At 37.7% G+C, this 25,200-nt stretch overlaps 1 protein-coding gene across 3 annotated transcripts in view; it reads right to left on the reverse strand.

Annotated features, from left to right (window-relative positions):
* MNS1 (meiosis specific nuclear structural 1) overlaps positions 1 to 25,200 on the reverse strand; it is an 85,792-nt gene that overhangs the window by 45,575 nt on the left and 15,017 nt on the right. For 2 of the 3 annotated variants that reach the window (XM_060150509.1, XM_060150517.1), the window contains one exon: positions 7,280 to 7,501. In XM_060150509.1, the coding sequence (XP_060006492.1) occupies positions 7,280 to 7,381 (102 nt within the window). In that variant the 5' untranslated portion in view covers positions 7,382 to 7,501. Of the gene's footprint in view, positions 1 to 7,279; positions 7,502 to 11,335; positions 11,450 to 25,200 lie in introns of those variants that run through there. The other variant, XM_060150501.1, reaches the window with a different exon arrangement.

Raw genomic sequence — 25,200 nt, forward strand, 5'->3', positions numbered from 1 at the left:
TTTTGTGGATTATTTATCCATTCACCTACTGAAGGACATCTTAGTTGCTTACAAGTTTCGGCAATTATGAATAAAGCTGCCATAAACATCCATGTGCAGTTTTGTGTGTGGATGTAAGTTTTTAACATTACAGAACATTTTTATCACCCGAAAAAGAAACCCCATACCTGTTAGCAGTCACTCACCATTCCACTTACCCCTCAACCACTAATCTACTTCCTATCTGTGTGAATCTGCCTATTCTAGATATTTCATTGAAAAGAAATCACACAATATGTGGCCTTTTTGTGTTTGGCTTCTTTCATTTAGCATAATGCTTTCAACGTTCACCTATGTCGCAGTACATATCAGTAATGCATACTTTTTATGGCTGCATAATATACAATTGTACAGATATAACATATTTTGCTTATCCATTCACAAGCTGATGGGCATTTGGGTTGTTTCCACTTATCTGGCTATCATGATTAATGCTGCTATGAACATTTGTGTAAAAGTTTTTGTGTGGACATAGATTTTCAATTATCTTGGTCATATGCTTAGGAGTGTAACTGCTATGTAATATAGTAACTATGCTTAACTTTTTGAGGAACTACCAAACAGTTCTGTACAGCCACTACACCATTTTACATTTCCAGCAGCAATGTACAAGGGTTCCAACACTTATTTTCCTTTTTTTTTCCCTCCAACTGCAGCAGTCCTCGTGGGTCTGAAGTGGTTATCTCACTGTGGTTTTGATTTGCATCTCCCTAATGATTAATGATGTTGAGCATTGCTTTTTGGGCTTATTGCTCACTTGTATATCTTCTTGGGAGAAATGGCTATTGAAATCCTTTGCTCATTTTACTGATGAGTTGTACACGTAATGTTCTTTAAGTGACAAAATTATAGAAATGGAGAACATATTAGTGATTTCTACAGTTAAGGATGAGGTAGGGATAGACAAGAAAGAGAAGGGTATGCACATAAAAGGACAAAACGTGGGATCCTTGTGATCATGGAACTCCTCTGGATCTTCGCTATGGTATTATATATACAAAGCTACACGTGTTATAAACTGTATAGAACTAAACACACACACACACACACACACACAAATAAAACTGAGGAAATCTGAACAAGACTGGTGAATTGCATCACTGTTGATATCTTGTTTGTGATATTGTACTATACTTTTGCAAGATGTACCATTGGGAGAAATTGGGTACAGGATATATAGGAACTTTATGTATTTTTCTTACAACTTCATATGAATCTATAATTATCTCAATAAAAATTTCAATGAACAAAAAGCAACAGCAAGTACTGCTGTGGACACAAAGCCATTGGAATTCTTATACATTACTTGAGGAAATGCAAAGTAGTGCAGTAACTCTGGAAAATGATTTGGCAGTTTCTTATAAAATGAAACTTACACATACCATATGACCCAACCATCCTACTATCAGATATCTATCCAAGAGAAATGAAAATTTATGTTCATAAAAAAGTTTGTATTCAGTTTTATTCACATTTGCCCAAAACTGGAAACAACTCAAATTTACTTCATACTGTGAATGGATAAACAAACTGTGGTACCTCCATATAATAGAATACTACTATACCATTCAGCAGTTAAAATGAATGATTCATGCAACAACACAAAATCTTAAATTTGTTTTGCTAAGTGAAAGAAGTCAGACCCAAAAGGTGACATATTACGTAATTCCATTTATATGATACTATGGAAAAGATAAACCTATTGGACAAAAAAGAAATCAATTGTTTCCAGGGATTGGGGGGTGGTGTGAGTGGTTGACTATAAAGGAGAAGCATGAGGGGACTTTTGGTGTGATGGATTGCTTTGTATGACATTGTGATGGTGGAAACAGTAATCTGCATTTGCTAAAATCCATAGAATTGTACATAACAAAGAATGAATTTTATAATATGCAAATTTAAAATGAAATCAACTAGTACATCCATACTGTGTACTACTACTTAATAATAAAAAGGAATCAACTGTTGACACATCCGACAACATGGATGAATCTTAAGAGCATTATGTGGAGTGAAAAAAGCCTATTCTAAAGGTTACAGACAAAAAAAAAAATGGTTCTGAAGAACTTAGGGGCAGGACAGGAATAAAGACACAGACGTAGAGAATGGACTTGAGGACACAGGGAGGGGGAAGGGTAAGCTGGGACGAAGTGAGAGAGTGGCATGGACATATATACACTACCAAATGTAAAATAGCTAGCTAGTGGGAAACAGCCGCATAGCACAGGGAGATCAGCTTGATGCTTTGTGACCACCTAAAGGGGTGGGATAGGGAGGGTGGGAGGGAGACGCAAGAGGGAGGAGATATGGGGATATATATGTATGTATAGCTGATTCACTTTGTTATAAAGCAGAAACTAACACCATTGTAAAGCAATTGTAAAGCAATTATACTCCAATAAAGATGTTTTAAAAAATAAATAAAGGTTATAGACGTATGATTCCACATATGTATGGAATCACATGCAGGACTGTTTATATAACATCTTTTTTAAAAAATAAGATTCTTGAAATAACAAAATTATAGAGATGGAGAACAAATTAGTGATTGCCAGTCATTATGGGGTTTGAAGGAAGTGTGTGACAATAATGGGGTAGGTAGCATGAATGAGGTCTTGGTGGTGATGGTTCTGTATCTTTTTTTTTTTTTTTTTGCTGTACGCGGGCCTCTCACTGTTGTGGCCTCTCCCATTGCGGAGCACAGGCTCCGGATGCGCAGGCTCAGCGGCCATGGCTCACGGGCCCAGCCGCTCCGCGGCATGTGGGATCTTCCCAGACCGGGGCATGAACCCGTGTCCCCTGCATCAGCAGGCGGACTCTCAACCACTGCGCCACCAGGGAAGCCCTAGTTCTGTATCTTGAATAAGGTGGTGGTTGCATAAATCTACACATGTAATAAAATGACACAGAAATATATACGCATAACATAGCAATGACATTTTACAGGGTTGATATTATATTACAGTTGTATAAGACATAACCGTTGGGGGGAAACTGCCCAAGGGCACAGTGGACCTCTCTGCACTATCTTTGCACCTTCCCAAGGATATGTAATTATTTCAACATTAGAAAAAAAAAGAAATCAATCAGATTGATTAGGACAATCAATCAGACTGGGGAGGACAATGGAATGCAGACTATAACAAATTAAATGTATTAAAAATCAGTCAAAAAAACCAACCAAACAAAAATCAATCAAATAACCACAATGGAGGAGATAGGTAGGAGTGGACATAAGTAACTTTGGAAAAAAGTTTGACTAGATATTGCAAGGCTAAGGACACAAAGAACTGTACCTAAGTCTGTATTGTAGTTAGTAAATTTGTTGTTCACAAGGGTGCAGGTTAGCAATTCTGAAGCTATTTGTATTCTAGGGTTGAAAGAATAAATAAATATACTGTAGATAATGAGAGCCAGCTTTCTTTTTGTTGGGAGAATGCAATTATAAATAAGGAAAGGAGAAAGACTAAAATGACCCCTGTGGTGGCAGATTGGAGTCAGCAGTACCAACTCAGGCTCATGGGTTTTTTTAATTAATAAATACATGCAGATAGACAGACACACAAATGTAAACACAGATGTGTGTGTATGGTTATTTTCTAGTTTGTTTTCTAGTTCTTTCCACCTAGAGGGAGTAGAGCAGTAAAACCCCAGTAACAATGAACACGTCCATCATTCAGACCTTGGTTTCTAAATACCATCTTCCAATAAAAGGAACCAAGTCTTCTTAGAGAACTGGTTGATTCCAAGGCAAGGGAAGAATAAGCTGAGCCTGGAACATCTTGTGGTACCAGAAAGCAAGTAAACTGCATGTGTAGAGAGGGTCACGTGGCAGGGAATGTCAGCAACCTCTGGGAGATGAAAACTTCAGGCTTACAACTACAAGAACATGAACTCTGCTGACAACTTAAACGGGCCGAGAAGAGGCCCTAAGATCCAGATGAGAATGCATCCCAGGCAACACCTTGATTTCAGCCTTGTGAGACCAAGCAGACAATCCAGCTACACCATGCCTGGACTTCTGACCTACAGAAATTGTGAGGTAATAAATGGATATTGTTTTAAGCCACTAAGTTTGTGGAAGTTTGTTACACAGCAACAGAAAACTAATATAACAAATGAACTATAGTCTTCAAAATTGTCAAGGTCATGAAAGAGAAAAAAAGGGAGGAACTCACAGAATGGAGGAGACTTAGAGGAGACTAAGGACACCTGACAACTAAATGCAATTTGTGATACTGGAACAACAACAACAACAACAAAAAGGTGTTAGTGGAAAAACTGATGAAATCTGAATAAATCTCACAGTTTAGTTAACAGTATTGTGGCAAGGCTACTTTCTTCATTTTGATAATTATTCTATGATTAAGTTAGCGGTGACATAAAGGGAAGTCAGGTCAAGGGTATTATTTTTGCAACTATTCTGTAAAACTAAACTTATCTCAAAAAGTTAAAAATATGCATATGTCCAAGTTCTATCTGCTGAAAAGACCTGGAACCAATATAATAAGCATATCTAACACCCAAGAGTAATAAGCATATCTAAACCCAAAATTGTCTCCACTAAATGATAATAGAACTCCTTGGTACAATGGCCAATACCAGGTATGAAGCAAGAAATTTACAAGATGAACCTTGTATTAGGGTTTTCGAGAGAAACAGAAACAATATAATAAGGAATCAGCTCAAGCAATTATGGAAGCAGTCAAGTCCCAAGATCTGCAGGGTGAGTTGGAAAGCTGGAGACAGAAGCCAGCCAAAAGTTTAGTTCCAGTCTAAGGTCAAAGGCCTGAGAGCCACTGGTGTAGTTTCTGTCTGAAGGTTGGCAGGCTTGAGACTCAGTAAGAACTGTTTCAGTTCAAAATCTGCTTTACTCGGGCTTCCCTGGTGGCGCAGTGGTTGAGAGTCCGCCTGCCGATGCAGGGGACACAGGTTTGTGCCCCAGTCCGGGAGGGTCCCGCATGCTGCGGAGCGGCTGGGCCCGTGAGCCATGGCCGCTGAGCCTGCGCGTCCGGAGCCTGTGCTCCGCAATGGGAGAGGCCACAACAGTGAGAGACCCGCATACAGCCAAAAAAAAAAAAAAAAAAAAAAATCTGCTTTACTCAGTCTATTAATTTAAATGCTAATCTCATCCAAAAACACCCAAAATAATGGCTGACCAAATATCTGGGCACCCCCCAGCCCAGTCAAGCTGGCACGTAAAATTAACCATCCCTAGCCTGTAACACCGTATTCTGACAAAAACCAAGAAAGCTACCACAAATAAAGGGAGCCTTGTCAAAAGGACACAGAAGCAATAAAAGGGCATCCACTGGCCAAATGTAGGACAATCTGAGCATGAAAAAGAATAATAAATACAATTAATTCAAGTATATAAAGGCCCATGACTCCAAAAAAAAAAAAATTTTTAAGGGAAAAAGTCCAAAGCTCAAGAAAATAAAATTTTAAAAAGCAACATAGGCATACACCAATGGAAGTGACTAGGGCACCAATTCTTACTCTGAAAATTATTTATCTCCCTTTCCAGTAAAAACTATATCTCAGGGTACCAAATTACGCTAGCTGATGAGAGAAAGTTCTTTACAGAGGAATTGCAGCTAATTAAATGTGAAAGTAACAACAAAATTAGAAAATCAGTGTTTTGCAACCCCTAATAATGAAAAAGATTCATTGGTGAAACCAAAGATTAAAGTTTGATGGGGATCTTTACAATGGAGGAACCAGGCTGTCTCATTAAACCCACTAATCAACATTAGCATCAACATCAGCACCAGTATGTGCCTGCTGGTGGGATAAGATATCAAGGATAGCACTGCCATGGAGTCACAGCCAAAAGAGTTGTACCTAAACCTAATCCTGCCCTTAGGGTTAACTTTCATTTAGAGGAAATATAAGAGATAGGGGAACAAAGTAAAGGAACCACTGAGGAAGCAAATAGATAAATTCAGAAAGTGGGATATCCTATTAAACAACTGGCCTAGCTTCTTTAACAAGTAAAAAACATGAAGTTAACAAAAAAAGCACAGGGAAGGGTTGTTTTAGATTAAAAGGGACCTGACATAACCAAATACACTGGATAAACCGTGTTTGGATCTGATTAAAACAAACCAACTCTAAAAGCAGTCTTCTGATACAATCATAGAAATTTGATTATGGAATGGTATTAAATGATACCTTGAATTTATTGATAATTCTATCAGGTAAGATAATGGCACTATGCTGCTGCTATATAAAAATAAATCCATATTTTGTAAGATGTATACTGAAGCATACAAGAGACAGTTGATATGATATCTGGGATTTTCTTTAAAATTAAAGAAAAATAAGAATAAAAAGAATAGGCAAAAAAATCTAATCCCCAAGGATCTTCTTGCTCAGGGTTAAAAAGTCATGTCTAAGCTTCTGGAATTTGAAACTCAGAAGGATGAATACCACTTTTAAAACTTGGTTTTGCCATTCCCCACAATATCTTACAAAATGTTGAACATATAGCAGACACTCAAAAAATACTGAAATATCAGAACATCTTTTTCACATTTATGAGAACTCATTTCTTTTCTCGGTGGTTTCCCTTTTTCTACCTCCCTCATCCCTTAAAATATGCACTGAAAAACTGTCTCCACACTTTAGTAGTTACATACCTACATATTATACCTGAATTTTTCAAGGCAGTATTTCAAAAATCAAAAATACAAGTAAATTCATAGCTAATAAATAAGTGTTCATTTTCTACCCCTTAATGTACATGTTTAATCTCAATAAATTCAAAAAAGGTATTCTTAAATTTTTGTCTTTAGAATTTTAGGGAAAGCAACAGAATTATACTTATGTGAACAAAACTGTGGAAGTTAGTAATTATGAATTTCATATTTATGAAAAAAAAAAACCTGAGTGCTTACTCTTCCAGGCACTATTCTAAGGGCTTTGCCTGTATTAACTAATTACTTACTAAAACAATCCTATGAAGTAGGTACTATTATTCTTCTCACTTTCTAGATGGGACAGAGAAAGTAAAAGCAAACTACCCAAGGTTCCACAGCTAACATATAGTAGTACTAGGACTCAAAGATACACAGTCCAGCTCCAAAACCCCAGCTCTTTCCCACTATACTGGGCTGACTCACTGGGAGGCATCCTTTGCCTGATACTTAGTCTCTCTACTCAATTCCAGTTGGCTTTCATTGTTTCCAAAGAGAAAATGAAGGAAAAAAATGATGTAAAAATGAATAGTAAAACTTACCTTTTGAATGGCCTCTTCCATATCCAACTCAAATTGTTCATTCTGTAATAATCGGAGGAACCTTTTGCGCTCAGCCCGGTCATCATTCTCATTCTGCACCATTTGGTCCCTGATTTGATTCTGCAGCCTTTGTAGTGCCTCGACATGCACTTGTTTGCAATAGTTTACATCTACTAATTTCTGATGCCTTTCACTAGAGCTCAGAGTTCTCCTTCTGGAAGCCTAAAATGGGGGAGGGGGAAGCATACTTTAGTGCTCCAGGATCTAATTTTTTTTAATATATTGATGTAGCCCCAGAAACAAATGAAATGAAGATAGTTAACAGTAAAAAACGAAAGACTTTTGGCTTCCTTCCTAAATTCAAAGAAATATATCATAATAAAAAAGCAAATGTGGTAGGTAACTACATGATATATCAATGAAACAGGTACTATTAGTGTTCCCCATCTTATATATGAGGCATGAAAATTAAAGCAACTTGACCCAAGTTTCCTCAGCTAATAAACAGCCATACTAGAATTCAAAGACGTGCAGCTGAGCTCTATAGACCCAGCTCTTTACCACTACGGAGGGAATTCCTACTCATTCCACCCTCTACCCCTTCCCATTTGGCTGTAAAGTGAGGTTCAAAAGCTGGTCATGTCAACCTGGAAGAAATGGACAAATTCTTAGAAAAGCACAACCTTCCCAGACTGAACCAGGAAGAAATAGAAAATATAAACAGACCAGTCACAAGCACTGAAATTGAAACTGTGATTAAAAATCTTCCAACAAACAAAAGCCCAGGACCAGATGGCATCACAGGTGAATTCTATTAAACATTTAGAGAAGAGCCAACACCTATCCTTCTCAAACTCTTCCAAAATATAGCAGAGGGAGGAACACTCCCAAACTCATTCTAGGAGGCCACCATCACACTGATACCAAAACCAGACAAAGATGTCACAAGGAAAGAAAACTACAGGCCAATATCACTGATGAACAGAGATGCAAAAAACCTCCACAAAATACTAGCAAACAGAATCCAACAGCACATTAAAAGGATCATACACCATGATCAAGTGGGGTTTATTCCAGGCGTGCAAGGATTCTTCAATATACGCAAGTCAATCAATGTGATAAACCATTTTAACAAATTGAAGGATAAAAACCATATGGTAATCTCAATAGATGCAGAAAAATCTTTCGACAAAATTCAACACCCATTTATGATAAAAACCCTCCAGAAAGTAGGCATAGAGGGAACTTACCTCAACATAATAAAGGCCATATATGACAAACCCACAGCCAACATCATTCCCAATAGTGAAAAACTGAAAACATTTCCACTAAGATCAGGAACAAGACAAGGTTGCCCACTCTCACTGCTATTATTCAACATAATTTTGGAAGTTTTAGCCACACCAATCAGAGAAGAAAAAGAAATAAAAGGAATACAAATCAGAAAAGAAGCAAAACTGTCACTGTTTGCAGATGACATGATACTATACACAGAGAATCCTAAAGATGCTACCAGAAAACTACTAGAGCTAATCAATGAATTTGGTAAAGGAGCAGGATACAAAATTAATGCACAGAAATCTCTTGCATTCCTATACACTAATGATGAAAAATCTGAAAGAGAAATTAAGGAAACACTCCCATTTACCACTGCAACAAAACAAATAAAATACCTAGGAATAAACCTACCTAAGAAGACAAAAGACCTGTATGCAGCAAACTGTAAGACACTGATGAAAGAAACTAAAGATAATACAAACAGATGGAGAGATATACCACGTTCTTGGATTGGAAGAATCAATAATGTGAAAATGACTATATTATCCAAAGCAATACACAGATTCAATGCAATCCCTATCAAATTACCAATGGCATTTTTTACAGAACTAGAACAAAAAATCTTAAAATTTGTTTGGAGACACAAAAGACCCCGAATAGCCAAAGCAATCTTGAGAAAGAAAAACGGAGCTGGAGGAATCAGACTCCCTGACTTCAGACTATACCATGAAGCTACAGTAATCGAGACAATATGATACTGGCAGAAAAACAAAAATATAGATCAATGGAACAGGATAGAAAGCCCAGAGATAAACCCACGCACCTTTGGTCAACTAATCTATGACAAAGGAGGCAAGGATATACAACGGAGAAAAGACAGTCTTCAATAAGTGGTGCTGCAAAAACTAGACAGCTACATGTAGAAGGATGAAATTAGAACACTCCCTAACACCATACACAAAAATAAACTCAAAATGGATTAAAGACCTAAACGTAAGACTGGACACTATAAAACTCTTAGAGGAAAACATAGGAAGAACACTCTTTGACATAAATCACAGCAAGATCTTTTTTGACTCACCTCCTAGAGTAATGGAAATAAAAACAAAAATAAACAAATGAAACCTAATGAAACTTAAAAGCTTTTGCAAAGGAAAGGAAACTACAAACAAAACGAAAAGACAACCCTCAGAATGGGAGAAAATGTTTGCAAACGAATCAACAGACAAAGGATTAATCTCCAAAATATATAAACAGCTCATGCAGCTCAATATGAAAAAAACAAACAACCCAAACCAAAAACGGGCAGAAGACCTAAATAGACATTTCTCCAAAGAAGATATACAGATTGCCAACAAACACATGAAAGGATGCTCAACATCACTAATCATTAGAGAAATGGAGATCAAAACCACAATGAGGTATCACCTCACACCAGTCATAATGGCCATCATCAAAAAATCTACAAACAACAGATCCTGGAAAGGGTGTGGAGAAAAGGGAACCCTCTTGCACTGTTGGTGGGAATGTAAATTGATACAGCCACTATGGAGAACAGTATGGAGGTTCCTTAAAAAAACTAAAAATAGAACTACCATAGGACCCAGCAATCCCACTACTGGGCATATACCCTGAGAAAACCATAATTCAAAAAGAGTTCATGTACCACAATGTTCATAGCAGCACTATTTACAATAGCCAGGACATGGAAGCAACCTAAGTGTCCATCGACAGATGAATCGATAAAGAAGATGTGGCACATATATACAATTGAATATTACTCTGCCATTAAAAGAAATGAAATTAAGTTATTTGTAGTGAGGAGGTTGAACCTAGAGTCTGTCATACGGAGTGGAGTAAGTCAGAAAGAGAAAGACAAATACCATATGCTAACACATATATATGGAATCTTAAAAAAAAAATGGTTCTGAAGAACCTAGGGGCAGGACAGGAATGAAGATGCAGGCGTAGAGAATGGACTTGAGGACACGGGGAGGGGGAAGGGTAAGCTGGGACGAAATGAGAGAGTGGCATGGACTTATATACGCTACCAAAAGTAAAACAGATAGCTAGTGGGAAGCAGCTGCATAGCACAGGGAGATCAGCTCAGTGCTTTGTGACCACCTGGAGGGGTGGGATAGGGAGGGTGGGAGGGAGATGCAAGAGGGAGGGGATATGGGGATATATGTATACACAGCTGATTCACTTTGTTATACAGCAGAAACTAACACAACACTGTAAAGCAATTATACTCCAATAAAGATGTTTTTAAAAAGGTCACGTTTTTCCAATATACATTTAATAGGTCAACCCGCTGCTATTTATTCATTCGCTCTCTCCTGGACCTTCATTTCCACTCATTTGTTCAGCGGTTCTTAAACATTTCCCAAATTTCCACTTGTGTGGGAAGTAAGATTTTTACCGGGCAGATTAAATATACTGTGGAGAAATGCGAAAAAAGGCTGGAAGCCACCAGGAGCGTCCCTTAAATAACAGCACCTGAGGTCTCTGAAAAAAATACGAGTTTCCCACTTTATTCTCAGATTGGGCACTTCAAATCCTTTTTTAGAAGCAGGCTGGCTCTGAACTAGAATTAAATCAATAGACAACCAAGTAGTCCCTTAAATAATAGCACCTGAGGTCTCTGAAAGCAAATACGAGTTTCCCACTTTATTCTCAGATTGGGCACTTCAAATCCATTTTTAGAAGCAGGCTGGCTCTGAACTAGAATTAAATCAATAGACAACCAACTAGTTTTGAGACCCCCGACAGGCTCACCATCTTGGCCGACGAAACTCCCCCTCGCTCGCTCTGGCGGCCACCAACTCAGGCGGTTTACCAAGACGCCAGCAGAGCTCTCCGGTTTTGATACGGTTTCCCGGCAACTGCCGGCGCAGCGCGCCAGCCACCCGCGAAGGCCGCCGTCTCCCATTGGGCGCAGCCCTATCCAATGAGCGCTGAGCTTCTTGGGAGGTTGGCAGGGCGGCTACTTCCGTAAGTTTTTTTGGTTTGTTTTTGTTTTTCCATAAATTTTAAGGAGATGGGGTGGGGAAGTATAAATGTGTCCTGAGGCAGGCCCTTTGCAGTCTGTTAGGAGCCAAGATTTCCCTCAAGCCACTATCTGTCGGTTTTGTGGAGTTGGGAGCCAAGTTGAGGTGTGGAAACTGTTTACAGAGAAATACGGCAAACTCCTGTCTAAGACATGAGGCCAAAGTCACTTTCCGTGCACAGTACTTACTGCACCGTCAATGCATGTTCTGCAGGGTTGATGACGGCATTCGTTTCAGCAGTGGGAGGCACGGTCACGGTCTCCCTAGCTGAGTAACTGTGCACTGTGGGGGACCCAAAGAAGCTATTGGTAAATTGAGGGAATAAAATATATGGGCCACATGGATCTTATTCTATGTAATACAAGGTCCAGGTACCAATGAGAGAGCAGACAGATGATGGCAGGATTTTGGTTAGGTTTATTTTATTGGCAAGTTACACACTGAAGTCCATTTTAAATGGAAGAACTTAAGAACAGGAATGGGTCAGAGAAATTAGTCAAATATATTGATTTTAGAGATGACATATTTAGAGAACTCTTGTCCAAACTAAAAAAAAAAAATTGTTAAGGTAGTTAGCATGTGAACTTGGCTTAGTTGGGGCTAATTTGAAGTCCATCTTGTGTAGCAATATGTCTGCTTAAAGATTAATTAAAAATAGGACTTATGGTTTCAGCTTCAAAATATAAAAAACTTGGAAGTTATCACTTCCCCCCTTACTACCAGATAAAGCTGGATAAACTCGAAACTAATGACTTTTCTTGCATTCATCATAAAACTGAGGTCACAGGGCAACCCATCACCCTGAAATGTGGGGAGAGGTAAATCCAGAGAGTCACAGTCAAAACCTCCTTACATGGAGCAGAAGCCCCTGAAGCCATGAATTAGGAATAATTAAATGGTAATTTTGATGGATTGCTGGAGACTGAGTATGGACTAGAATCAGTGAAACTAGTGGGGGCTGCCATGTTAGGGAGGCCTCCACACTTCTCTGGGTTTTGTCTCCAGGAATCTCACCAGGTTCTCACAATGAAGAACCGAAAAAGATCGCCCATGGTCATGGCAGGAGGCTGAGAAGAAGAATCATTGTGAAATATGTCCAGAGCCTTCTCCACAATAAAGGCCTACTTTACAGAGGAAAAGATTTTACCAGAGCCGCCTTCTAGCTGGGGCAAGGACATTTCTCTGCCTCCAGCCTTTCTGTCTCACCTAAGTGGACAAAGGGGATCTAGGTCCCCTAGATCCCAGCCCAGGGACACAGCTCTACCAAAAGCTCTACCAAAAGACTTAACCATAAAATGCTTCCCCTTTCCCACACTTTATCACCACACCAACAATGCTCCAGTGTAATAACAGTTGATTACAGCTGGAAGTCCTTCAAAACACACTCTAACAAGGAATTCTTAGGGAATCCAAAGACAACAGGAAATAAAAACAAAAACAGAGGAATCTGAAGCCTCTGGAACCTACAGCTACAGCAAACATTAAACACAGCTTAACTCCTAGCCATATAATAAAAAAAAACCTCACACTAAAGCCCTGTTTACCTCAGTTCCCGTTACCCAATATACCGTGTACACCTTTCAACAACAAATTACAAGGCTAAAGGCAGATTGTTAAGAGGCAAGGGAAAGCACAGTCTGAAAAGCAAAGTAAGCATCAGAACTAGACTCAGCTCTCACACACATGTGGAATCAAACAGGAATTTAAAATAACTGATTAATATACTAAGGCATCTGACAGACAATGTGGACCACATACAAGAACAAAAGAGTAATTTAAGCAGAGACATGGAAATGGAAGAATCCAAAGGAAATTCTAGAAATCAAAAACACTGTAACAAATGAGAAATGCCTTTAATAGGATATCAGAAGACTGGACACCACTGAAGAGAGAATCAGTGAGCTTGAAAATATGTCAATAAAAACCTCCCAAACTGAAATGCAAAGAGAATAATAGCAAATAGATAACCCTAATGGGCTTTTAGACCTCACCTTAGACTCAAATTGCTTTCTAACATCAGAAGGGACTTGTGCAAGTGTATGCGTGTGTGTGTATAGGGAGAATATTGTCAATGTTTCTGTCTTTTGGGAGTCTTATAAACCCAGTTACTACAAAAGTAAAATTGACAACAGGGTGTGTACAGTACAAAGCACTTTGAAACCAGGATGTAACTATTATTTGCATTTAATCCCCTGTTACTCTAGCAACTTCCAAAAGAACTCTCCGAAAATCATGGCTTATGTATAGCTTCTCTTAAAGTAGCCTCTAATTACACCTTGTTGACTGGGCTGTCAGCAGAAATTTTGTTTGTTTGTTTGTTTGCGGTACACGGGCCTCTCACTATTGTGGCCTCTCCCATTGCGGAGCACAGGCTCCGGACGCGCAGGCTCAGCGGCCATGGCTCACGGGCCCAGCCGCTACGCGGCATGTGGGATCTTCCCAGACCAGGGCACGAACCCATGTCCCCTGCATTGGCAGGCAGGCTCTCAACCACTGCGCCACCAGGGAAGCCCTGTTGTTGTTGTTTTGAACACTAATGTATCCCAAGCATTTAAAATAGTGCTTGGAATATAGTAAGTGATAAATAAATATTTGTTAAATGAACAAATGATTGAAATTATATTACTGTTATGCACACAAGAGAAAGCCCTACCAGAAATAACTTTGAAGAAATATTGTTCTTCATCAGTTAGAGTTTTATTAATTTTATTTATGTTTTCAAAGAGCAAACTTTTGGTTTTATTAATTTTTTTCTATTGTTTTTTTTATTTACAAGTCCATTGTTTTCTGCTCTTACCATCATATTTTATTCTGTGTTTGCTTTGGGTTTAATTTGCTCTTCTTTTTATAGTTTCATAAGGTGAAAGCTTAAATCTTTAACACCATTCTTCTTTTCAAATATAAATGTATAATTTATATTTCCCTCTGAGCCCTGCTTTAGCTGCCTCCCACAGATTATGATATGTTCTGCATTCTCATTTGTTCAATTCAGAATATTCAGAGACTTTGTCTTTGACCCATGAATTATTTAGAGGCGTTTTGTTAACTTTCCAAACATTTCAGATTGTCCAGGTGTCTTTTTGTTATTGATTTCTAGTTTAATTCCATTATGGTCAGAGAACACACTCTGTATGATTTCAAATCTTTTAAATTGAGGTTTGTTTTATTGTTCAGAATACTGTCTGTTCTGGTGAATGTTTCATGTGTCCTTGAAAAGAATGTGTATTCTGATGTTTTGGGTGAGATGTTCAATAAGGTCAAGTTGATTGAGAATGCTGTTCAGGTATTCTATATTGTTACTGTATTTCTATCGATTTGCTTTATTAATTACTGAGAGGAGTGTTGAGGTCATCAAGAATAACTGTGGATTTGCTTATTTCTCTTTTCAGCTCTTTTTTTGCTGCATGTGTTTTAAAGTTCTATTGTTAGAGGTATACACCTTTAAGATTATTATGTCCTAAAAGTATTTTGACATTAACATTCTGAAATGACCCTCTTTTTCCCTGGTGATAGTGTTTGTTCTGAAGTCTTTTTGATATTAATGTAGGCAGTCCAGATTTTATTTAGTGTTTACATAATATGTCTTTCTCCTTGCTTTTACTTTTAATGTGTCTTTATATTTAAAATGGCTTTCCTGTAGATAGTGTATAGTTGGGTGTTGCTTTTTTATTCAATCTGACAATCACCATCCTTTAATTGGTGTGTTTATGCCATTTATATCTACATATCATTATGGATATTATGCATGGATTGATATCTACAATTTTGCAAATTTTAAAATATTTGTTGCATCTGTTATTGATTCATTTTCTCTTCTTTTTCTTGCTTCTTTTTGATTAATTTTTGTAGTTCCATTTTATTTTCATTATCAGCTTATTATTTATACCTCTTTATTTTTTAGTGATTGCCCTAAGATTTACTATATATATGTATATGTGTGTGTGTGTATACAGTTTACAACAGTTTAATTTCAATTCCTGCATCCCATCTTTTGTGCTATTGTTATCATACATTTTATTTACATATATAAATCCACAATACATAGGTTTCCACATATATTAGGTGATTTGATAGTGTCATGAAGTTCTCAAATGCTCTGCTTTTTCCTCCTCCAATCTTTCTATCTTTGTGTTTCACTTTAGGTAGTTTTTATTGCCATATCTTCAAATTTTCTGACTCTTTCCTCAGCTATGTCAAGTCTTCTGATGAGCTTGTCAAAGGCATTCTTCATGTTCATTACTATTTTGTTTTTATCTAATATTTCCATTATCTCTTTCTTATACTTTCTACCTTCTCAGCTAAAAATACCCATCTTTTCACATATATTGTCTGTCTTTTCCATTAGAGACTTGAGTATATTAATTATAGTATTTAAATTTTTCTGATAGTTTCACCATCTGGGTCATATGAGTTTTGTTCTGTTGACTGCTTCACCTTTGTACACTTTTTACAGTGTTTTCTCTTGGTTTTGTGTGTGTGTCTCATACTTTTTGATTGAATGCCAGACATCATATGTAAGACAGCAGAGACCGAGATAAGTCATATCTATGCCTGGCAATAGCACACCTATTCTCCTACAGTGAATGTAGGAGGTTGACTCTGTATAGTCAGAAGCTGAGCTGGATTTGAACTTTGTGTTGCTTCGGTTATCTTCAGTGCACCACTGTCTTCAAATTTCTCCCGTGTTATCTTGTGCTTATGTTGGGGGTTGGTCTTCCAGATTGCTTCTCTCAACATTCCTGACTCACCCTTACCTTTAGGCCTTCCCTGTATTCCTGCATGTCAGAGGTTCTCTCCATACTCATCTCCTCCCAAGCAGATTGCTCTTCTTTGTTGCTCCTGTTTACTAGCCAGGAGGTGGGAGGAAGGGGGTTCTCTGTTATCCTGGTCCAGTCTCAGCATTTTAGACAGGTCTTGGCACACTAGGTCTCTGGTGTCTCATATTGGAAAAACTTTCCTTAATGATAAGAATTCACTGTTTTCTTTTGGCCTTTAAAGAAAGCCTAAAACCATCAACCTGACCTGTAAAGGCTTATATATCTAGCCCTTCAGGTTTCTTCTTCAAACTTTGGCCAAAATGGACTTCTCTAAGCTTTTTCTTGTCAGAGGGCCTTTGTATGTGTGGGTTTCTGTCCTTAATAAGCGTATGTGATGACAAAGTCCACCAGCTGTCTTGCCAATGAGATAACACATGCTCTGGATGGCAGAGCAGAAAAAGAGAAGGAGCCTTGCTTCTTTATGACCACAGAGCTACCACACCAGCCCTGGGCTACCTAACTCATGACCTCATGCTATCTGACAGAAAAGTAAACTAATTTGTCTAAGCCTCTGTGTCCTCTTCTCCACCCGGGATTCTATTACAGTTATCCAAATGCAATTCCTAACTGATACAACCACTATCTCTGTTTAATTTCATGGGTGAAAATGATTAAGAAAAACAAAACTTTTTGCAGCATTAATTGCCTTTTTAAATCAAAATCAGTGTTTGATTTTAAAGATTATTAGTAGTTAGAGTGGAAAACCTCTAATTTCCTTTCTCACATTTTCCTCTCTCCCTTCTTTATTTTCTAGAAGCTACTACCCAGTTTCCTTCCTTTAATCCCTGTGATCTCAGTCTTGACTACAATTTTTAATTCTTGGTTTTATTCTCCAAAATATCCATGCAACATGTTTGTCTAGTAATTCGATAACCCAGAGTCATGTCATTGCTATCTAAAAATTGGCACTTGCCATCTGCCTTTACAAGGATTAAGTCACTAGCCACTGCAGTAACTGACCTTCAATACACCCTGAAAGGAGTTCAGGGTGGAGATCAGGAATGAGGCACTCTGTGCTCTGGGAACAACTAGCAGAACAGGCCTTCAGATAGTTAGAAACTTTCAGGAGAAGATTTTATGAGCCCAAATACTTGCATCTTCTCATATGCAGTAAGACACTAAAATCATTCACAGAGACATCTGCTCCTCATGACTAGCAGCAACCTTCATGAGCCTAGCAGTCAAGTTTACTTTTTACAAAAAAAAAGTAAACTTGACTGCATGTATCCACCTCCACTAAAATCACCTATAATACTGACCTTCCCCCCTACCTCTTCAGAGAAGTTCCTCAGAGCTATTTGGGATGCTGTCTCCCAGGCTATAGCCCTCATTTTGCCCCAAATAAAACTTAACTCATAGGTCTTACATTGTGCTTTTTCAGTTGACATCATTTACAAATTGGATAAAAATGCCTTTCATATTTTCAAATACTTCATAGATAAAAATGCTGAGTAAGACTGGGAGAACGCAGAGCCCTGATACGCACTACTAGAGTATCTGTCCAGGTGGACCTAGATCAGCAAACTCTGAGTACAATCATTCAACAATTTACCAATGCACTAATTTTACTAATATACTGCCAATATTTCTATACCCTTCTATAAGAATATAATGAGGGAATTCTCCAAAAAGACTTCTCTAAAGTCTAGATACATTATGATTTCTTCATTTCCTTATCCACCTAACACAATCTAATTAATTGCTTGGCATCCAAATGACAAATTCTTTGGTTGCAAACATAGACTCAAGTCAACATTATTTATCTGAAATGCTCACACATCAATAAATAGAAATGTCTTTGAAACATTAACAGGGTATAAATCTGATCTTTAAATGTTTAGTTACTTGATGAAGGTAAGCTCTATCATGTACAATGGACTTCTAAATCACAATAGGATATTAGTTTTTGCAAGGAAATATTTGTAACTTTGAGACTACTCATTAATCAAATACACAAAGTATGTCACTCATCGATATATAGATTATCTGTTTCATCAGGCAGTTAAATATATCAATACTATTTTCTTCTTAAAACATGCAATTAATATTTCATAACATCACACACAGCAGTAGTTTAAATGCAGTACTAATTGTCTAAATTTACCAAAATGTGGTTAGCACAGAGCCCTGAACATAGCATAGCTCAATAAATATCCATTGAAGGATTAACATTATATTTAGAATGTACTAATTTGAGTGTTAGGATGATTAGAAGGGTAATTCAGGTAGGGAATCTATTATGTGGTGGTGGGGGAAGCACTGCATTCAGTTAGTACAAATAAACTAAGGGGAAGCCATGTAGGTCATCAGAAGTTATGAGAGACAAAAAGAAGGATTTGTGGAATGGTTGCCACACTTTTAAACACAATAGTGAGGGGGAGCTGAATAAAACCAATAGGATTCTTGACCAAGTACAATTCAAGTTCTCAGTTATAGAGTATTCACACTGTACTCCCGGTTGCCCTAGCAAAGGGATCTCTACCTTAAGGTAATGACATTATAATAAGAACAAAGTGTACTAATGAAGAAACAGTGATTAAAAATCGAGCCATACATAATCAAGTTAAAACATGCAACAGTCACCTTGAAGGAAATTGTGGTTAAATGGTATATACCGTTGACCCTTGAACAACATGGGTTTGAACTGCAAAGGTCTACATATACAGGGATTTTTTTCAATAGATACATACAGTACTACAGGATCACTGGTTGGTTGAATCTGCAGATGCAGAACCACGGGCACCGTGGGCTGTATATGGGACTTGAGCATCTGTGGATTTTGGTATCCAGGGCAGGTCCCGGAACCAGTTCCCCGCAGATACCCAAGGACCACTGTATGTGGCAAACACTGAGACCATGAGAAAAAGAATACACAGCACGAGTAAAAAGCTTCCGTTGAGCCTTGAAAGAGTTTTTGGGAGCTGCAAACCTTTTGCTCCCCTCTCTCCTTGAGTCATTGGTCACATGATTGCATATCAGCGTTACCTCTACTGCTCTACTCATTGGCAACACTGTCTAAGAGGAACAGAGGAAGGTTACCCTCTTGGTGTTGTATATAAATTGACTTGAGATGAAGCCTACTGCAAATTTCTTGACATAACCATCTTCTCAAAGTGTTAGGCTCCTTGAAGTGAGGGTAAGAGATGAGGATCAGTTCAGGATATAACAGGTTCAGTAGCCTAGAATTTGTTAATTCCTAATAGTGAAATGTCATGCAGCATTGCAAAGTATTTTAGCAAACATGTATGCTTCTCATTTATTTTGCTTCTCTAACTGAGGATCTTTGACTCTAAAGGAAATTTTAGTTGTAGCTCCTTGTGTCTAGTCCACACATGGGTATTGTAGAAAGATTCTACAATAATTTATGCTATTTAATAGGGGGTCTGCCAGAGAAAAAGATTTTTGGCCTGACTGTTCATCTAAAACAAAGACAAATTTAATCAATTGCAACGATTAACTGATTTTATCTGAAGAAAATTAGCCTAAATTTTTTTTTAATTAATAGTCTTTGCTTTTTAGATCAGTTTTAGGTTTATGGAAAAATTGATAGAATACAGAGAGTTCCCATATGTGCCCTCTTCCATTCACACCCACACAATTTCCACTATGATTAGCACCATACATTTGTTACAGCTGACGAGCCAATATTGATACATTATTCATTATAGTCCATAGTTTACATCAGAGTTCACTGTTTTGTGCAGGTCTACATGGATTTTGACAAGTGCATTATGTCATGTATCCACCATTACAATATCATGCAGAATAGTTTCACTGCTCTAAAATGCCCTGTGGTCCACCTATTTATCCTTCCCTCCTTCCACCCAAACCTCTGGAAACTACTAATCTTTCTACTGTCTCTATAGTTTGCCTTTTCCGGAATGTCATATAGTTGGAATCATACAATATATAGCCTTTTCAGACTGACTTCTTTCACTTAGTAATATGGATTTAAGGTTCCTCCGTGTCTTTTCATGGCTTGATAGAGCATTTATTTTTATCACTGAATAATATTCCATTGTATGGCTTTTTAAAAAAACAATTATAAGCCCACATGCCTAGAGCTCATGCTCCGCAACAAGAGAAGCCACTGCAATAAGAAGCCCGTGCACCACAACGAAGAGTAGCCCCCGCTCGCCGCAACTAGAGAAAGCCCGCGTGCAGCAACGAAGACCCAACACAGCCAAAAATAAAAAAATAAAATAAATAAATTTAAAAAATATATTTAAAAATTATCACATTTAAAGATGTCTCATGATAAATTATTACTATTATAAACGATATTTCATTGTTAAGGACGGATTTATGCCCTCCCAGAATTAAGGGGAAATCTCCTGGTTCATTTCCCCTTGGGATATAGCTTTTCACTCACAGGTCTAGACTAAAGGTCTAGATTACTGAAGGGAAAAAGCTTTCCCTGATAATAAATGATGGATTATACTGATTAATGTTCCCCAATAGTTACAACATAAAAGGGTGGAACATATCGGAGGTGCTGATATGAAATAAGGCATGTTAATAGGTACACACTGTAAGTTCTAACTATGCAGGAGAAATTATTTACAAAATCGTATTGCTTTATAAAATGAAGCAATTAGAACAAAACAATTTTTCTTTTGTTCAGAAAAATGCCCAAATCTAATCTAATTTGCTGCAGCTGGACACCACCTGCAGATGACTGTTTAAGTACTCTGAACATTACACACTTATCTTTTAAATATTGATAATGCCATTTTTCATTTCCTTGACATGAAATCCCACAGGGAATAATTATGCTAATAAACCTTAATGATTCTTGCAAATAAATGATCAAACCAAATTGCTACTGTTGATTTATATTAATGGATGCCTTTAGGATGAGATTTGCCAGTACGGTGCTGCCTCTTGAATCTCAATTCATCTTATTTAGCTGAAGAGCGTACATAGTTTGTTAAATAGACGGACTGTTTAAAATATGATGTGTTTGTGCAGTTTTTGCACTTCATAATGTTCAAGCATTACCAACTTGCCTTGTGGCAAATCTGCATTTAATGGTTTCATCGTATATAACTTCCTTTTGTACTTTTTCTCTCTATTATATGCAGTTAGGAAATGACTACGTTCTGGTTGATTCAGAATAGGCCAGCTTCCATGTGTTGAATCTGGTTGTTCTGTTAAGACAATGAAATCTGTTTCTAGATATTTTAGCCACCATAAGCTGGGAATCACATTGACTATGTGAGGATGGGATCAAGTGTCACATAATGGTTTGGGGTGGGGGAGGGGCACTATTAAATGGCTTATTTGTTGCCCCATTTAAACCTAGAGTAGTGGGTCTCTTCCTCTCCTGCTCTCCCACTTTCACTCTTGCTCTGGCACCCTCACCCACCAAGTCTACAGGGACCAGGAAGTCGCTGACTTTGTAAATTCTAAAGTAAAACTGGAAAATAACTGCAGAATTGCTATATACTCATTTCCAGGGCTGGGGAACACTACACAGAAAGAAGGCTTATTCGTTGTAGATACGAACACAATTTTATCTGGGTAATTTTGTAAAAAGCCACTTTTGTTTAAAATACCATATAATTGGGAAAAAATTACCTTCATCCAGATAATTGCCTCAAATGTCCTTTTTTTGTGCCTTGAATGTCAAATTCTAAGCATAGGAGAAAAAGTAGAGACAAACAGGTATAGAGACAGAATTGAATGAAAGTGATGTAAATTAGTAGTAAAATAGGGGATTGGAATATATAAAAAATCATGTATACATAAACAGGGTATGGAACTTGTGATATGAAATAACAGTTGCTTAGGGATTTGTCCAGTGTTACAGTGCACAGAGACTGTAATTTGGTTAGTGGTGAAGCAAAGATGACCACACTTAATTCATTGTGACGAGCAGAGGCATCCGCTTCTGAATTATAAAGCTCTCAGTGATTTTTAGAAGTATACATATTAATATATATGTAAACTACCTTTATAAAGGTATTTTTTTCATTTCTTAGCTTTAGAAAAAGTGCCTAATTTGATCAAATTTGGTACATTTATGGCAATTTTTTCTAATTAAAAATTAACAAGACTCCAACTTACAAAGCACTAAATGCATTTATTATATTCATTGTAAAATTTTCTAATTTAGCAAAAAATGAGGGGTGATTGAAATATGCAATGATAAAGGAATGATTAAAGTAAATGATAGCACATCAGCTATGTACCTAGAGAAATGTGGGTGTGTCTGGAGGGCTGGAGGGCAGGCCAGGGAGAGGTGATTTGTGGGGAGCCTAAGCACCCTCACAGGAAAGGAGAATGACTGGGCACTCAGAACCTGAGGAGTAACTCTAAGGTCCTAGGAGAGGAACAGGGACACAATAACCCTCCAGGAGGAATGGCAGATGAAGAAGGCAGCCCCCTGGGGAGGGAGTCAAAGGACCCAAGCTGGCTGCGGGAACTTGGAGCCAGGCAGAGAAGTACTGCTACAAGGCTGTTTCCATTGTTCTGTCCTCAGACCCAGCCCTGCTACGTCCATTGCTGGAGGGGAGGGAGGATTAGGGAGTGTGAGGGGGAAAGAGAGAAAGAGAGAAGCTGTATCCATCAAGTGATAGAGCTAACAGAAAAGAATGGTCCAGAAATTCTGTAACAAGCTTACCTTGAGGTAATAGATGGCAACGTGTATACGGAAATGTAGTGGAAAACAGTTAATATTAGAAAGTATTATCCTGGTACCTTATCATCTATTGAGCACCTACTACATGCCAGTCACTTCGTATATAATTGTCTATAATCATCAGAACAACCCAGTTCGTTTTACAAATGCAGAAAACAAGATTCAGAAGAAACAACTTGCCAAGTTCACAGACAGGGCCAATAGTGGGACAGAGTTTTGTACCAAGTCTGTCTCCCCAGCTCATGCTCTTTTCATGAGTTCAGAATTTTTCAAACTGTGGATCACGAACAGTATTTAAATAGAAATAGAATAGCCTGAAAAACATTAGAGGGCATCAAATCTAGTAAGATGGGTATTGTTTTGTGAAACTTCAGTTATTGAAAGAAAGAATGCATGTATATATTGGATCATGACATAAAATGTGTTTCTCACTATGGGTCAAGCTCAAAAAAGTTTAAAAACTACTGACTTAGATCACATTGCCTCTCTTTCCCAATCTTAGGGAGATGCTCTTCACTTCTGAATTATAGCAAATTTCTCATTTTACAGAATGTTTTCCACAAACTATACCAGTCCTTTTAACCATTATGGATTAGTATATCAAGATGATCCTCATTTATTCTTTCCTATGCAAACCTAATCTTCAGTTTTGTTAAAATATGCATTATAATTAATGTCTATAATAAAATGCATATGTTAACAATAGATCATAGATTACATAACACACTTTTAATTTATACGTAATATACTAATGGTATATACATTACACAGTTTATGTTCTGCATAGGATTTATAGAACAAGAATAGTAACTGTTTGCTAAGTATCCAGTACTCTTTCATTTGTGTCCAGATAAGGAATAACAATTATGTTTCTTCAGAGGCAGAGACTTCCCCATTTTGGAAATGGGGAGTGCTAGGGGAAACTTATCCAGGCATAAAGGCTGTGCCTGGAGAGAAGGGAAACAATGGTTTCAATCCTAATTTTAGAAACAGTCAGTGCCAAGGATTCCAATTTTAGATAAGCAGATACATTTATGGGATTCCAGGCAACAGATCCTTCCATCTAACCCATCTCCCTGGAGACTGTTAGCAAGCTTACTAAATTTGCTTGGTCTTCCATGGAGTGCTTCTTGCCCACATACCAACATGGGGTTCAGCACATAGAGGGGAAAACCTTTATTATCATAGGTTTTGGTATACAAGATACTATGGGGAGAATGACAGAATAACCAGGAAAACAAGGTGACTATGGCCTGCAAGGAAGTATCGGTCATAAAAGTAGCCAAAAAAGGAAGAATAAAGGAATGAATAGAGCCAGAAGTGAAAGAACATATTTCCTTGCTTCCTATGATTACTTAATATTTCACTGGATCTCTAGTCTTTTCTATATTAATATACCCATGGCAACAGTTATCTGCTGTACATCTCTCTATAATATAATCCTGTTCCTTAGGGTTTTCCTTTCCTCATAGATATACCTAAGAAATAGCAAAATTACAGCCCACTAAGGCTAATCCAGCCCCTTAGTTCTTTAAAATCCATTACAGTACCTAGCATCTGGTGACCTGAATTAAGCTAATGTATTTTACTGAATCTACAATACATCAGTGGTAGGATGCACCGTTATTTTATTCATCAGTAAAGAAGAAAAAAACTCTGCCACACATCATCAATTTTAAGACCTATCCTAATTTCAGAAAGGTTAAAATGGAAAAAAAAAAGTATAGCTTAGAATCTATGAAACAGGGAGTTTTTTCATGAAGGAGCACAGTTAAGGAATTATAATAATGGGAACGACAACAACCAAACAGAAACAATTACTATGCAGCCCTCACCAGCAGAGTAGGATCCTAATTCTTTTTCAAGTTATTTTTTTTTATCCCTCCTTGGCATCAACCAAGGCAGTTGTTATACTCTGCATCAGCTAAGGTCTTCTGAGATGCAGATGCCAAGACAGAATTGGTCTGTCAAGACATTTATTTGGGGAAGGGTCTATAAAGGATGAAAGAGGAGGGGAAGCAGAGGTAATCAGGGAGAGCCTTCAGAACTGCTACAGATCTGACACCTGTAAAAGGAGAGAGGAAACAAAAAACGAGGAGCCTCAAACTGCAGCACAATTGAGAAATCTCTGCC

Source organism: Lagenorhynchus albirostris, chromosome 1 (assembly GCF_949774975.1).
Source record: "Lagenorhynchus albirostris chromosome 1, mLagAlb1.1, whole genome shotgun sequence".
NCBI classification, from domain to species: domain Eukaryota; kingdom Metazoa; phylum Chordata; class Mammalia; order Artiodactyla; family Delphinidae; genus Lagenorhynchus; species Lagenorhynchus albirostris.